Source organism: Panulirus ornatus, chromosome 59 (genome assembly GCF_036320965.1).
Source record: "Panulirus ornatus isolate Po-2019 chromosome 59, ASM3632096v1, whole genome shotgun sequence".
NCBI lineage: Eukaryota > Metazoa > Arthropoda > Malacostraca > Decapoda > Palinuridae > Panulirus > Panulirus ornatus.
In genome coordinates, this window is record NC_092282.1 from 13,361,487 (window position 1) to 13,379,546 (window position 18,060).

General features: G+C 41.0%; 1 protein-coding gene across 1 annotated transcript in view; it reads left to right on the forward strand.

Annotated features, from left to right (window-relative positions):
- The window catches only part of LOC139767082 (protein CEPU-1-like), a 283,063-nt gene that overhangs the window by 227,396 nt on the left and 37,607 nt on the right, over window positions 1-18,060 (forward strand). The window contains exon 6 of the mRNA XM_071696053.1: window positions 2,574-2,724. Within this exon, the coding sequence (XP_071552154.1) occupies window positions 2,574-2,724 (151 nt within the window). The remainder of the gene's footprint in view (window positions 1-2,573; window positions 2,725-18,060) is intronic.

Genomic DNA, 18,060 nt, shown 5'->3' on the forward strand with positions numbered 1-18,060 from the left:
TATGTAAATACTCACTTTTACTTATGTGAGATAGATCAAGGTTCATTTACAGCTTCAGCTAACATCCACTGGGGAATAATCAGCTGAACCACATTCGTGGCAGAGGTATTCGTAACACAGCTATGATGCCATGTTCAACATCTGCAACCTTTTGTATGGCATTCGTGGGAGAAGTGAAGCTTTCGTCGACAGCAAAACAGCAAATGAATGAACCAACACCACTGAGTACTTAAAAGTATAAAAGACATGACAAAGATAGAACAAAGGAACCTCGTTTGTCACTGAAATAAGGTGTTATAGGTAACCTGCACCATATAGGAGAATTAAGTACTCCTTAAGACATTGTTGAGGATCACATAGTATCATTAAGTACTCCTTAAGACATTGTTGAGGATCACATAGTGTCATTAAGTACTCCTGAAGACATTATTGAGGATCACATAGTGTCATTAAGTACTCCTCAAGACATTGTTGAGGATCACATAGTGTCATTAAGTACTCCTTAAGACATTGTTAAGGATCACATAGTGTCATTAAGTACTCCTGAAGACATTGTTGAGGATCACATAGTATCATTTCTTACATAGGGAACATAACACACTCGACACATAATCATACAGAATCATACAATCATCAAAGAACCCTTCAATAAAGTGCTTAGGACCGAAACTCTATAATCATAAAGAGAATTACCATAAGGTTAATTATCACAACCAAACATAAGACTTACCTTCAGTGAGGGGAAAGGCCATGTGAAGACGAGAATCTAATTAGATCTTCTAATTACTCACCAGTCAGATCTGATCCCAGACTCGACCACAGGGAGACCTCGGAATATTAATGTTATTATTTTCTCATTAACTCGTACAATGTGTGGCTAATGATGCAGAAGGGAAGGGTGAACTTGGAACGAATTCGATGAACGCGAAAATCAGTAATTATCATCGTTTTGTGAGACGCATTGACAAAGACAACGAATCTCATTGCATTGCTAAGAGACTTCGAAGATAGAGGGAATTATATATGTATATATATATATATATATATATATATATATATATATATATATATATATATATATATATATATATATGCATACCAAATGGCGTCCTAGCTTCGTCTCTTCGATGTATATCAACTGACCGTTATATTTCTCTCTTGTGTCTCCCCTGATGATATGATTATTACACGAAAGTGCACTTGGGAACTTTTCGTGTTTCATTTTCCCCGTGGACTCATAGGAATATATATATATATATATATATATATATATATATATATATATATATATATATATATATATATATATATATATATATATATATATATATATATATGTATATATATATATATATATATATATATATATATATATATATATATATATATATATATATATATATATATATATATATATATATATATATATATATATATATATAGCGTTCGTGGGATGGCCTTGATTAGGGTCTCAGTTGGCCTTGTCGCCTCAGCTAAAAACAAGAGACATCAGTAATCATCATAAACATGTTTAGCAACAGTTCTGGCTCTCCCATGATGTGACTTTCACGCAACAGCATCAGGAAAAATAACAGGGTTAGGAGCAATTCGCTCCCTCCTCCACTGTTACTTTTCGGAACATTTCTACGAATACGTAAAAATTTGCTTGGCGATTCAGTTCCATAAATCATAGTATGGGTATATGAGTGTATCACAACGACTTAGGGATCGAATCAAGGAAAATTCTTTTGATCAGAGGTGGAATAATTTCTTAGATCATAGAGACATAAAGGAGATAAAGAATACCTTGTTTCCTCCATCTGTTTTTACTGACAATAACTGGCCTGGCCTCGTTCCTGACATACGACTGAAGAAACTGCCCACATTATCAGACTTCTGGAGTGTTGTAAGGGAGAAAACAAAAGGTCTTTTATGTGCCAAAAAATAACGTTTTCCTACTGTTGTTGTGGTTATGAGTTGTTTATGTGTGTGTGTGTGTGTGTGTGCGTGTGTGTGTGTATGTGTGTGTGTGTGTGTGTGTGTGTGTGTGTGTGTGTGTACACATAAGGTGGAGAATGGCACAAACATGAGGCTAAGATGGAGTTATATGAGTGTAAAACTCTCTCTCTCTCTCCCACCGCAATACATAATTAGCAATCAAACACACACACACACACACACACACACACACACACACACACACACACACACGCACGCAAACACATGAGTACTATTGTGAGACTCGCAGTATCACCTTAGACGCCAGAGGCGTCATCACATATTTACAGAAAGAAAGAGAGAAAAAACAGCATTCGTAGAAGCAGAGTGAGAGACGGGGAGACAGAGACAGAGATAGAGACAGAGACAGAGACAGAAAGACAGAGACAGAGAGACAGAGACAGAGAGACAGAGACAAAGACAGGGATAGAGACAGAGACAGAGACAGAAAGACAGAGACAGAGACAGAGAGACATAGACTGAGAGACAGACAGAGAGACAGAGACAAAGACAGGGATAGAGAGACAGAGACAGAGAAACATGATAACTAATTCCTTCTGTGTCGTCCACATTAGCAGGAGGCGCTGTCATTCCTGGCCCAGCTGAGGTGTACGTGGAGGCTGGGTCACGCCTCCTCCTCAACTGCTGGGTTCAAGCTCCTCCCCGCCCACCAGGACCCATCCTCTGGCTCCACGACCTCACGCCAATACACGCCCATGGCGACAGGTGCGTTCCCTTCATTCATTTTTTTTTCGCATATATATATATATATATATATATATATATATATATATATATATATATATATATATATATATATATATATATATATATATATATATATATATATATATATATATATATATATATATATATATATATATATATATATATATATATATATATATATATATATATATATATATATATATATATATATATATATAAAGTCATTTCTATACTTCTACATTCCAGAATAAGCCTCCAAATGCCATGCTTATATTTGGTGATAACACAGTACATATCTCAGTATTAGATAAGGTCCACGACTATACGCTTATGGCTTTAAGACAAGAATCTTATGTAGAAAGTCATTACCCTCTTAAATAGATTCACTAGAAGAAAACTTTCCTAGGAAGATCAACCCACAAGAGCATCTCACAGTAAACTCCTGACACCTTGAGCCTTATGCTGTTGCGTTATCATGCGCCTTCCAATTCATAGGATGTAAGGCTGTGTGTATCTGCTGTAGATGATCGTGTGTTGGCCTCACCAGCAATATTTAGTTTCATAACCACTGGTGGGTGTTAGGCCCAAGTCTCACCAAAGGGTAATATAGAGGATAGAATGTCATTGATCTAGTGTTTGGACTATCTCAAATGAGTTCTACCTTGTATGAGTGCAATTCAGTACTGTACAAATGGATTGTTTGATATCACCCCTCACAACCATAGGCCTTATAGTTATAGCAATAAGGTTTCTCATAGATAAAAGGGATATTCAGTGCATTTCCACACTAATTCAAACCCTGATTTCAGTGGGACTGTAAGAGTCATTTAACACGAACTTCTCAATGCCACAGCAGTTCTAACTTCTCGAATAAGATTTCTTAAGGCGAAGCGAATCCTCGTTTTATATTCCCTGCGGGAAATCTGTAATCCCCATGACATCCCCTCAGGGAGTCGAAATATTACCACAAGTTTTACATATCTGAGCTCAACGTAGCGGATGGAGAGGAACTGTGAAGGTTAAGGTTAGGTACCTATGTAGCCTATGTGGCTCAAAATCTCGCCTTACGAGCTGAGTGCTGAAGAATACGGCACTTGGGGAAAACACTCATCCATTGACAATGTACTTGGCTAAATTATATTGGGCTAGATTAGGTTGCGTCAGGTCGAGTCGAATGAGGCTAAAAGTTTATGCTCAGGTCACTTAAACTAGGTGTAGATGAAATTAGAGATAGTTACCTTTTTTCGTCAAGTCACGTTACGTTACGTTAGGTTAAGTTACGTTGCGTTACGTTGCGTTGCGTTACGCTACGTTACGTTGCGTTACGATACGTTACGTTGCGTTACGTTGCGTTGCGTTGCGTTGCGTTACGTTACGTTGCGTTGCGTTGCGTTACTTTACGTTACGTTACGTTACGTTATTTCCATTGACCCGTCATGCTTAGCAGATCCGGCACATTCCTTAGCTGGGTTGCCAGATCCTCTGGTGTACGCTGCTTGAGGAAGGAGGGTACGCCTGCCTTCTCCCCGGCTGATGGGAGTCAGCCATGTGGAGGACAATACCACCACCCAACACATGAAGCGGGCGCTGTGTATTCCAATTAGGCCTTTGCTCCTACGGTCTCTCTCTCTCTCTCTCTCTCTCTCTCTCTCTCTCTCTCTCTCTCTCTCTCTCTCTCTCTCTCTCTCTCTCTCTCTCTCTCTCTCTCTCTCTCTCTCTCTCTCACACACACACACACACACACACACACACACACGCGCGTGTATAACCTTTCCCAACCAATATCAATGCAGCTTTTCAATACACATGCCGTTATAATATCTCCGAGGATAAGAGGCCTAACCTCGACAAAATGAGACAAAAAAGAGGTGAGGTGGTGGGGTTAATGTCAGTGGGGTCGGACTATATATATTAGAACCAAGTTTAGCAGGACACTGTACATTTTCCCACCCCCTACTGTGGGTGAAGCCAGGCAGTAAGTCACCTACGTTATGAGCTGCAGAATTCCATGTACCTCGGCCGTGGGTATATCCCACTATCCTGAATTAATATCTAATATTCAGCGAAGGAGAGTTATATCCTCCCGGTGGGTGGGTCTTCCTCTTACTGTATCATCACGCGTGGTTCCAGCTGTGGTCTGTTGATGATAACGTTGGCTTGGATGCCCTAAGATTCATTGGCTGATAAGCCATGTAGTGCACACTGAGTGGCCCTCAAATCAAAATACTCGACGAACATATCAATATTCTGGATTGTACAGAGTGAATATCTCACACTTGACGGCATCATTATATCGTTGTGTGTTTTTGTTATCCTTGGAAGGCAGCACGCACACAACACAGCAATCGTGTCCATGTTCTTTTGAGTATGAATCTATGAGTTAAACATCAGAGCTGAGCAACATTCCTGGGTCTACGAACTTCAAGATAATCCGATGTGTCTGTAGAATCCAAAGTGTCCTCTTTTTTTTTCCATACAGGGAATAGCTCCTTTGTTCATGGTCGTCCTGGGCGTTTATAATCTACTACATCGATCATAGAGATCGTGTTCACAGACGTTTGAATACAGCTTGACACATAGAATGATATCTGGATACTTTGTTTTAGAGATAATGTTAATGTAACAGAAGATACCCGGAAAGTATCATTAGATCTAGTGTTCCTACAGCTTCGTACCTGTGTGGGACGACGAGATGTACCGGGTGTCTTCTTCAGTGATAACGATAGGAGAGAACTTGTATCCAATGCTGGAGGGTTTCTTATTTCATCTCCCTTTCCAAGATCGTAGTTACAATCCGTCAAGATCACCGACTCGTTGTCTGTGTGTGTCTGTCGGGTAAACGACGAGGAGGGTAGGAAGATGACCTTGATTCAATAATTTGTTTATCCCGTTATAACTTCAGTTCATTTTCATTTCAATCTGCACCGTAGGGAAATAGTAGATACGCCTTCCATGGTTGGTGGAGGGTCGGTGGCTGACAGCCATAAATCAAGCGTCCAATATTTTCATATCATCGGAATCTCCAAGGACTTGGATGATGATAAGTTCTGCACTACGAAACAGCTAGTTTCGCCCAGATGGTGGCCGCCCGCTGCCCCATCCGCCGTTCTAAGATGAAAAAAAAGAACGATCCTCGGGAGCTGTGACTCGAAAATCTGTCTGTCTGTCTGTCTGTCTGTCTGTCTGTCTGTCTGTCTGAGGGGACGATGAAAGGCTCTGGCTGTGATATCTTTTGGGGGAAGACAGACCGCGTGAAACCCCCGTGTAATATTCATCTTTTTTTTTATTTTTCGGGAGGTGACGCGGCGAGTGGAGACCTGAAGAACAGGCACATATCCTCAGAGAGAGGAGAGAGAGAGAGAGAGAGAGAGAGAGAGAGAGAGAGAGAGAGAGAGAGAGAGAGAGAGAGAGAGAGAGGCGACGCGTTACGCAGCTGGTGGTGGTGGACGAGAGGGGTCAGAAATCCATCAAGGTCTTCTCCCTCCCGATGACGAAGTAGCATTTGTGATGAAAAACTGGGATAAGCCTGGACGGGATGTGTGGTGGAGGAGGAGGAGGAGGAGGAGGAGGAGGAGGAGGAGCAGGAGGAGGTGGAGGAGGAGGAGAAAAATGTAATTGTTTTGTCCTATGGTAGGATTACTGGGAATGGGGCCTGGAGGATTTAAAGGAGTATATCGGTAGGGAGCAGGGCAAGCGTGGGGTGAACTGCGCTTTTTTAGCATTACAAGACAAAAATGGAAAACGTGTTGGCGGATAAATGTAAGAAAAATAGAGAAGAAAAAATCTCCATGCAGCAAAAATGGAAGGAAAGTAAACGGACCCGAACATTGTAAAAGTGGTGTAAACAGGATTTACAAGCAATGGAGACAGGACTAAAGTCATTTACAGGTAAACGAAAAACGAATTTACTGACAATAAAAAAAAGAATTTATAACTAATGGAATTAGGATTTGCAAGGAATCCAAACAGGATTTGCAAGTAAGGGAGACAGTGATTTGGATAAATTTTACAAAATCAATTTTTTTTTTTCCTCATCTGTAAGACATTACTAAGAGAAGATATAGCAATATGTGAACTATCTATATATACAATGGTAGTGCTTGCAACACACATGTAATTCATTCAGGCCTACTTGTTGGATGAATAATGAATATTCCAGATTATTCAGTAGAAATGTGATTCTCTGCCAATTTTCAGATGTAACACGGCAATAGATTACAGACTTGCCTACAAGGTCAGATCACCTGCGTTAATCAGGTTCTGATTCCCGAAGCAAAAGAGAAAGATGAAAAAAATGTATATCAACATCTACTCAGCTCAAACATGTATTGTTTTTTCACGGATGACGAGCCAGTAACATGGAAGGTTTGATGTTAACAAGTGAAGTGAAAATAGAAGGTGAAGAAGAAATTGGGAGGTAAGAAATATATATATATATATATATATATATATATATATATATATATATATATATATATATATATATATATATATATATATATATATATATATATATATATATATATATATATATATATTTAACACGTTTAGCAATATTGATTCGTGGATCATTGTTCAGAAAACATATACTCTCAAAAGATAGCCCAAGAAAACATAAGATTCTTCGTCTGTTTCCTGTCGCTGCCTCACTGACGCGGGAAACAGCGATTAAGTGTAATACATAAATATGAATAAAAAGAAAAAGAAAAGAATGATTATATGTGTTCGCGACAGACATCTTGACTTCGACTGCTGGAGGAGGCGTAAACAAGATTAATGAAATGCATACGAAAGTGTTGGCGTATGATTAAAGCGTATTCGGCAAGAGATGAAATTATCGGATTTGGGTGGGAGATCAAGAATTCATCTCCCCCAAGCGAAAAATGGATGACGGAGGCAAAGTGTATTAAGGCCCAAGTGTTGTTGTCTAAAATCTTAAACCATATATACGAGGACATTACCCAGGCTTAGAGCGTCGCCCTAATGAACAAAAACTAACTTTGTCAACCATTGAGAGACCTGAGGGAAGAGCAGAACTTTGAAATAACAAAGGAAGTACGTTTTCGAAGGGGTGGGAGGGAGGTGTGGCGGTATTCAACAGACCGTAATTATGGAAGTCAAGGAAAAAGACTTGAGAATTACATTAACCACCTTGAGGACCCTGCAGCTGAGGAGGAGGAGAGAGGAGGTGTTTTCAGAGGAGAAAATTGCCATCATATGATTCCCAGAACCTGAAAATAGCATATGAAATGGAGCCGATGAAGGACATGCAGGTGGGTACGTCGAAGAGGGAAGGTCACCGAGACGGACCGCGAGATCAAATGATGGAGGAAGCCGCTTGTCTGGAACCGTAGTGCTGATGGTAAGTGAATTATTGCGGGATGGTAACTGATAACTGATGACGATGATGTCGGGTGGTGGTTTACTGCTATGAAGGTTTTTTTTTGCCTGATTACCGGAGTGGTCTGGAGTAGGAGGGAGCGAGAGAGAGAGAGAGAGAGAGAGAGAGAGAGAGAGAGAGAGAGAGAGAGAGAGAGAGAGAGAGAGAGAGAGAGAGAGAGGGAGAGAGAGGGAGGCACCAGTGCAGACAGAGGAGCCTGTGATTGATCAGGTTTTCTGTAAAGGCGATAGAGCGAGCCTCTTGGCTGTGGTTGCTCAGGTGAGGTGGTGACCGGACGAGAGTCTAGTGGACGTGGTCCCTTGCATGACCATGATCGGATCGGGCCACTGACCCGCAGCTGTGTTCACTTGTGACGGTCTAATTTGGGTAGAGTCTATGGATGTCTCTCCTCAGGTGACGCTCGTTGCATTTGAAAGAGGAGAAAGGGATTAAGAGGGAGGTTGGCTAGATCGAAGGTACATTGAAGAGAGAATCAAGACAGACGTTTGATGTAAGGGAAGAGATGCTACAATTATCCTCTTGAAATCGAACAAGTCTAGCTCAGGGGATGAAACAAACTGAAGAAAATACTAATATTTGTTCAATGGAAACACGTTCGTGTGATCAAGATTAGCAACTTTTTTTTTAATGGGAAATGAAACCGACATGATCCACATTTTGACGAAGAGAGCATATTGATTTGCCGCGGAACAGACCGTGGATATTGCAAGAACTGAAGGACCCCCACTCGGTTAAATATACTGAAGAAAGCTTGACGTTATGATACTCCTGTCTTGGATCACCGCCAAGTCTAACTTAAGCTTTTAAAAGACAACGTGTTCGTGCATCATCCCATCCATTCCCCCCCCTATCTCAACAAGGTGGTGGAGACGCGAATAATGCAATGGCTGGCATGTTAGGGATAGGATGAAATGTCGAACAAAGGAAAAAGACGAAAAATGTTGTTGGCAGCGGGTTGATCGACCATTGTGAGGTCCGTCCACAGTTACGAACTCGTATGAGATAGTTATGACGTCGGTTGATACTCATGTGAGTCAGAAAGAGTTGAGTCGATGATAATTGAGTTGGTAGATAGCCCTTGAGTCGGTAGATAGCCGATGGGTCGGTAGATGATTACTAGGTCGGTAGATAATCGTAGAGTTAAGTCGCTAAATAGCGAGGTTGGTCGACAGTCGACTCAACAGTTCAAGTCAAAAATGTATACTTAGGTTCAGAGTGATGGCAGAGCAACGACACAAGTCTCTTACCAGATTCCATCGGCTAGACGCAAGTGCAAGAGTCACCTTTAGCGAGGCTGTATTGTTGGAAGGACCATCTAGTTCAAGTTCTCACTTCAAAGGAGCCTACTATATTCCTCTGTTACTGGAAGTAGAGCAGCCATGGATTGCAAGATTCTTCAGAAAGGTAGCATCAGGAATCTTTCACAGACAGTGATCCTGGGGTAATTACACACACACACACACACACACACACACACATATATATATATATATATATATATATATATATATATATATATATATATATATATATATATATATATATATATATATATATATATATATATATATATATATATATATATATATATATATATATATATATATATATATATATATATATATATATATATATATATATATATATATATATATATCATAGTCGCTGTCTCCCGCGCTAGCGAGGTAGCGTAAGGAAACAGACGAAAGAATAGCTCAACCCACCCACATACACATGTACATACATAAACGCCCACGCACGATATATACATACCCATACATTTCAACGTATACATACATATACATACACAGACATATACACATATACACATGTACATATTCATACGTGCTGCCATCATCCATTCCCGTCGCCACCCCGCCACACATGAAATTGCAGATTGGCTTCTTGCTTTTAGGTATTTCTGGTCAACATATGATTTATTTCCATTCTAAAAGCGTTGGTAAGCAGCCGTGTGTGCCGCTGATGCAAGTGGTGTTCAGGGGCGGGGGGGATTTCTTCCAGCCGCAGTCACCAAGCGATGGGAAGCGTTTAGGCCAGACCCTAAACATGACCTCCTCAGTACGAATGCTCTTACATCCTCCTCCCTAAAGGACTGTCTGTGGGATAGTTGCTCTCCAAGGACCTTCAAGGGCTATCCCAGTAGGAGGGATATGTCAGGGACTTCGTATACAGAGGAGGTCTTACGAACACGTTTAATGATGGTTTTGCCAAATCCGTGAAGCGCTTGACATCCGACGTCCAGGTTCCGTGACTCCGTGAAGCTCAGGCAAAGGACAGAGAAGCAGTAAACTAGTGCAGATGATACACTAGGCTTTCCAGGTACCAGCCATTCTTGTCCCATTCATCAAAGAATATGTGTTGCAGTTGTGGTGGCGTGAAAGATCACTGGGAGAACTTTACCTTGAAGAGGCATGTTAGGCTATCGATCGATCTGGTGGGCAGAAAAAAGAAAAAGGTAACAGAAGTTCGTCCTTGCACCAGAGACGACCCAGACTTTATATGTTTTCCTGTTGTAAATGAGGCGATAAAGAGTAAATAACGTCATTGGAGTTAGCTGTTCGGACGGTTTCCCTGCACTTCTGTCTGACCAGCATCAGCTGCATCATGCAGTGCCCTTCCTTTCCCTCCTTCAAGGGAACAGAAAGAAAAAGAAATAGGTTTCCTAGGCGCAAACACGACCTCGCCTCCAAGGGCACTGGCGTGTTGCCGAGACTTTCGTGATTGCCTCAACAAACAGTTATAAGATTTTCTTGAGCTGGAATCACTCATCAACAGGAAACTCGTCCACTTCAAAAGGATCTGATTCAACTCCTCTTTAACTTTCAAAACACGTTTTACGTATGTTGAAGATTTCCGTCTGCTGGGTGTATAAAACACCTCACGCAATATCCATCCGGAACACGTACGGCAGTTTTGCACTGTGGTGAAAAGAACTAAAATACCGTCCAGTTTTCCTGCAAGATTCGTTCATGCACGTTCTGATAGTAATAACAGAACAGCAGCGGCAAAAAAGGAAGCAGAATGTTCACGTGATCTTCAATTCATTTGACCGAGAAGCTGCCTTCTTCAGACAAGGTAGTGGGTCTGCCTCCCTCCCACCTCAATAATATTTTCTCTCCAATATATATATATATATATATATATATATATATATATATATATATATATATATATATATATATATACTTTTTTTTGTCGCTGTCTCCCGCGTTTGCGATGTAGCGCAAGGAAACAGACGAAAGAAATGGCCCAACCCACCCCCATACACATGTATATACATACGTCCACACACGCAAATATACATACCTACACAGCTTTCCATGGTTTACCCCTGACGCTTCACATGCCCTGATTCAATCCACTGACAGCACGTCAACCCCGGTATACCACATCGATCCAATTCACTCTATTTCTTGCCCTCCTTTCACCCTCCTGCATGTTCAGGCCCCGATCACACAAAATCTTTTTCACTCCATCTTTCCACCTCCAATTTGGTCTCCCACTTCTCCTCGTTCCCTCCACCTCCGACACATATATCCTCTTGGTCAATCTTTCCTCACTCATTCTCTCCATGTGCCCAAACTATTTCAAAACACCCTCTTCTGCTCTCTCATCCACGCTCTTTTTATTTCCACACATCTCTCTTACCCTCTCGTTCATTTTTAATTTTCCAAAGGAAGGAACAGAGTGGGGCCAGGTGAGGATATTCCAAAAAAGGCCCAGTCCTCTGTTCTTAACGCTACCTCGCTAATGCGGGAAATGGCAAATAGTTTAAAAGAAAGAAAGAAATATATATATATACCTCCGTGTTGCACAGTTAGGTCAGATTATGCATTTTAGACTAGTCATGTGGTATACATCTGTAGGTAGAGTTGTCCTTCATACATGCTTATAAACTAGTCTACTCCAGAGTCATATCTCATCATGTGCTAGACACAGATCATCATGCATCATGTCTAATGCAATCTTGAACTTGAATCTCCAGTTGTGCTAGACATGCACAGTGGTTCATCATACCCACTACAGTCATGCACAGTGGTTCATCATACCCACTACAGTCATGCATAGTGGTTCATCATGCCCACTACAGTCATGCACAGTGGTTCATCATACCCACTACAGTAATGCACAGTGGTTCATCATACCCACTACAGTCATGCACAGTGGTTCATCATGCCCACTACAGTCATGCACAGTGGTTCATCATGCCCACTACAGTCATGCACAGTGGTTCATCATACCCACTACAGTCATGCACAGTGGTTCATCATACCCACTACAGTCATGCACAATGGTTCATCATACCCACTACAGTCATGGACAGTGGTTCATCATACCCACTACAGTCATGCACAGTGGTTCATCATACCCACTACAGTCATATCTCCACACGTGAGACTCATTTGGGGTTTTCTCTCACAAAGGACAGAGGTTTGGTCTCTACGTTCTCTGTGTCTAACCAAAACCAGACACCCTTTTGAGATTGTGTGTGTGTGTGTGTGTGTGTGTGTGTGTGTGTGTGTGTGTGTGTGTGTGTGTACCTGTCATACCTCAATGCCTGTGTGTCGAACATGTCGACCGCGCTGGTGCAATATGACCAGATCGTGTTCATGCGTTTCAAGTTGGTTTCCCTGTGTTAGTGACGCTTCAAGTTTGACCTTGAATTAGAATGATATAGGTCATGATGTATTATATCGCTCGTGTTCCCTGTCTCTCTCCTGCTGCAAGGTCTTGAGTCTAGCCTTTGATAATGTTTTAAATATCGCTTTATTTTCAAGATATTACTTTTTGATAAGACTTTTGACAATGGTTTAGATATTGCTTTATCACCAAGAAATGACCTTTTGACAAAAGACTTTTGACAATGGTTTAGATATTGCTTTATCACCAAGATATGACCTTTTGATAAAAGACTTTTGACAATGGTTTAGATATTGCTTTATCACCAAGAAATGACCTTTTGATATGAGACTTTTTGCTTAAGAATATTCGTTTTATTATTTGCTATCTGGGTACCACAGCTGCCAGCCATTAACCATTCCAACAAACGTTACAACGTCTGATCTAAAAGCTTCGTTGAGGTGCAGTGAAATGTAAAATATTCGTCTGACTTGTAAACACTGGTCTGTTGAAGATAATGGGATACAGCTGGTGTCCCCAGCTGTGACACCTCACCATTCGCACCTGCCAGTTGATACACTTTCATTCATTTATCTTGCGTCATGCCCCAAGTGACGACTTTCAAGTCTTGCCTTCGAAAGTGACTATAACATAGCAATAACATGCTATGCATCACCAAATCCTCTTTCCTCAAAGACAAAGAAAAATTAGACTTGTATTTCTATATCCCTCCACTAACTAAGAGAATGGGCGTTATGTTCCTATCTGCAACCGGTAGTTGTGATGCCACAGTAACTGTCTATGTGACAGGTTACACGAAACTGCCGTGCACACAGAGAGTCCTGGGCGCTCATGGACTCTGAGACTTAATTACGAAGACAAACTCGCAGGACGAGTTCCAAGAACTGTCATAAGACCAACAATTATTCACTTATATCATCCAAAGTTGCGCATCTCGAGTTTATTGTGCGGGTCTCTCATTAGTCAACCATTGATCAAAGTATCTAAACACTCTTTTAACATTTAATCTCATCTGATCTTCTATCGAACCCATCTGATCTTCTATTAAACCCATCTGATCTTCTATTCTACTCGAGTTCCATTAAGAAAGTGGTCTGGTGATTCCATCATCGATTACTCTGGTGACGCAAGTATTGCTAACTTTATAGTAACCAGTCAGAATATGGCACACAATATGTGCCAAACTGCATAATGTATTTTGAGGGAGATATCATGACTTTCGAAAATCCTAACATCGTGTACTAATATCCTCTTGTTCTCTTGAGGAAAACCTAAGATAATAGATGCTTTGAGAGGGGTGGGTACCTGGCAGGATGCCTGATCCGTCTTGGTAGGGGCGAGGGTGAAGGCTTCATAGAGGATTTGGAAACGAGGAAATGATATGGATGGGAAGGAGGTAGTGAAAGTGAAAGAGTCTGGAAAAGACTACGTGAAGAGATGCTAGTTAAGATCTTGCGAGGAGTGGCAAAAGGTGAGAGTAAACGAAGCCAGAGGAGTGGTTGGGGAATGGAAGGTATTTAAGGCAACAGTGATAACATATGTGTGCGAAAGAAAAGTATGGCTTAGGGAAGGAAGGATGTGGCCGTGTGAGAAAATGCAGTGAGAGGTGATATATGATGTTGAGCTGTTAGTGAGAGAGGAAAGAGAGGTTTATGGACGTTGCCTGCAGGGAAGGAGTGCGATTGACTCTGGAGACGTACAAGAGAAATCAGCAAGAGGTCAAAAGGAAAGTGCAGGGGTTTAGAGATCAACTGATAGATGGGATGAGAGAGAATCGGCAAAGTTCACGATCATGAAAATATTTCGAAAGGAGGTGAATGGTGAGAGGATCATCAATGATAGGAGATGAGGAAGTGGTAATAGGCAAAGAAGACGCGAAGAGGAGATGAAGTGAGTAACTGAAGGACTGTCGAATGCGTTAGTTGATAAGACGGCAGATCTGGGGTATGTTCTGGATAGGAGGATACGCGAAGTGAAATAGCCATGCCAAATGGCTGGGTGAAAAGTGAAGAAGTAACGAACGCCCTACGTAAGATGTATGAAAAAGCAGCTGGAGTGGATGGGATCGCAGCTGAATTTTCTTTGCAAGGATGAGGGTGAGAAAGTTGGTGATACATCAGCGTGGCCTGTACGTAACAGATAAGCGTAAGACACTTGATTCAGTAAGGTCCATCTTTTAATACCGAATGAATGGATTGACAAGAGAAGGTAAAAGAAAATTATAACGAATTCATTAGATAATGCGTAAGTCCCCAGGACAAACGGGACAGTTTCACCACGGAGAGAAACTTGTGGATGCCTCGTATGAGCAGAACAAAATCCCACGAATTTGTTTGCAGATGTTAAATTCCGGAGTTGCAGAGGATCCTGTGATTAACCAAGGAGGAAAGGCTGCGGAGGAGAACGCTGAAGATATGGTGTTCCAGACGACGGATACGTAAGAGGCAAGCGGTGACTTCACAATATGAAGGAGAGAGAGAGAGAGAGAGAGAGAGAGAGAGAGAGAGAGAGAGAGAGAGAGAGAGAGAGAGAGAGAGAGAGAGAGAAGGTCACTAAGTCTTCGCTCTCCGTAAAATTTGATAGATTGTGTGGTGATGCCAGAGCCATAAGACTTTACAGGGAAGAGAGAGAGACCATACATATCTCTTGCCAGTGATAAATATATTCACAAAAGGTAAACCTCATATTCACGTCTTAAGAAAATCTCATCTCCCATTACCCTCTCACGTTCACATGACTTCAGAATTATTTTCCTGGTCTTGGTTATATCAGGGTACTAACTCTGAGGATTTTTAATGGATGAAATTAGAAATGAATGATAATGTGACTGTTTTTATTAGACCACGCATTGCACAGGTCATCTAGTGCTTCAGTGATGTTATCTACCCAGCATGGGGTCTCGTAGTACCCTAATGCTATCTACCCAACACAGGCCTCGTAGTACACTGATGTTAACTACCCAACACAGATATGGTAGTACACTCATATTGTATATCCGACTAAGGCCTCGTAGAAAAAAATGAGAGGCACTGGTCCTCCTCCTTCAACATGTTGATACGAAATATTGCAGACTACAGCCCGGACTCTAGAAAGTAGAGTCCATATTCTCTGATAGGTTTGGAAAATTACCTCCTTGACTCAAAGATCAGGTCAGGAGAGCATTGATGGAAGCTGTCTCATCAACTCATAAGTGTGTTAACTAAAGGCTGACGGAAGCTGCCTCGTTAACTCATACATATCTGGTCAGTCGAGGCTGACCGAAGTTGCCTCATCAACTCATAAATCTGGTCAGTCGAGCTTGATGGAAGTTATCTCCTCAACCCATGAGTCTGGTCAGTAGAACCTGATGGAAGTTGCCTCCTTCACTCATAAGTCTGTTAAGTAGTGTCTGATGGAAGCTGCCTCATTAATCATAAATTTGATCATTAATCATAAATTTGATCAATAGAGTCTGATGGAAATCGCCTCCTCAACTCATAGGTCTGGTCAGTAGAACCTGACTGAAGTTGCCTCCTTAACGTATGAGTGTTGTCAACAGAACCTGTAGATAACAAGTTGCCTCATCGACTCACGGATGTGGTCAGCAGACCCTGATGGCAGATGCCACATCATCAGCTCGCAGTGCTGGTCGCCAGAGCGTGAGGGGAACAGCAACTTTACAAAATGTTGGGAATCATTTTTTTTTTTTCTCTCTCTCCAAACTACGTAAAAGATTTTGACCTTATATTCAATGGTAGATACGTTGCCGAGAAAGGATTAGATACTGTTTGTAATGGTGAATTGTTTGATTCAAACTGTTTGCATGAAGGTCTTCAGACGTAGGACAAGATGAAAGAACATAAGTCTTCAGTAACAGAGGTAACGAACGGCCACCTTGTAATCTCTTACGTCGTTCATCGCCTCTTAATCCTGACCCCCTTCATCTACCAGCCTCCCTCGTCCCTTGATCACCCCTTCGTTTCCCACTGTCCATTGACCCTCTGAACGCCGCCTCCTGTCTTTAAATCTTCCTGAAACCAGACTCGTATTACTTTTGTGTTCATTTATATATATATATATATATATATATATATATATATATATATATATATATATATATATATATATATATATATATATATATATATATATATATATATATATATATATATATATATATATATATACATACATATATATATATATATATATATATATATATATATATATATATATATATATATATATATATATATATATATATATATATATATATATATATATATATATATATAGTGAAACAGAATGCGCCTTAAGTCACACACACTCTCTCTCTCTCTCTCTCTCTCTCTCTCTCTCTCTCTCTCTCTCTCTCTCTCTCTCTCTCTCTCTCTCTCTCTCTCTCTCTCTCTCTCTCTCTCTCTCTCTCTCTCTCTCCCTCTCTCTCTCTCTCTCTCTCTCTCTCTCTCTCTCTCTCTCTCTCTCTCTCTCTCTCTCTCTCTCTCTCCCTCCCTCCCTCAGGTACGTACCATCATCGACCAGAGGCTGGGAGGACGTCTCTACCCGAGATCATCTTGTTTACCGGAGGTGGGAAGGTTGGGGTGGGTGGAGTGGAGGTGTGGAGGGTATTGGGAGCTGTATGACAATGGTTCAGGTCTATCTCTTAGGATATCAGAACCAGCGAACGACTCACTTTTATATTTACATACGACGAGTATACAGTGAATTCTCCTTCGGGGTTCAGTTTTTCGATTTCCTGAGACCCATTTTCTTCAACAAGAGGCCATAACAGACACCAAGGCTTTCGTTGTTTTGTTTTGTTTGTGTTTTTTTTTTTTTCTTCTCGTGGTTTCTCTTGTCTTGCAATAAGAGATATAGTAACGAAGGATAGAAAACGGGTATGTTTTTACCTTGAAACGGTATGCAAGAACGGTCGCCTTATGAGGTAACCTTTCTTTTATGGACTTTGAAAGATAGACTTGCCACAAAGCGGTTCATATAAGGGAAAAAATCGAACATGGTTATGTTATATATATATATATAATATTCCAGCCAATTGATGCAATATCATGCCTCTTCGAGGCTACGCTCCGATCAGATGCAGGGAAATGGTGGGTGGACTCCTTCAGAGTGAGAACTTCCTTGAGAGGACTGTATTCCTTTCCGTCCTGATTAAGTATCATTTCATCTATACAACCTCACCGAAAGTAGCATTCCACGGCCCCCGTAACTACATACAGGCAGAGAATGTGTGTGTGTGCGTATGCGTATGCGTATGTGTATGTGTGTGT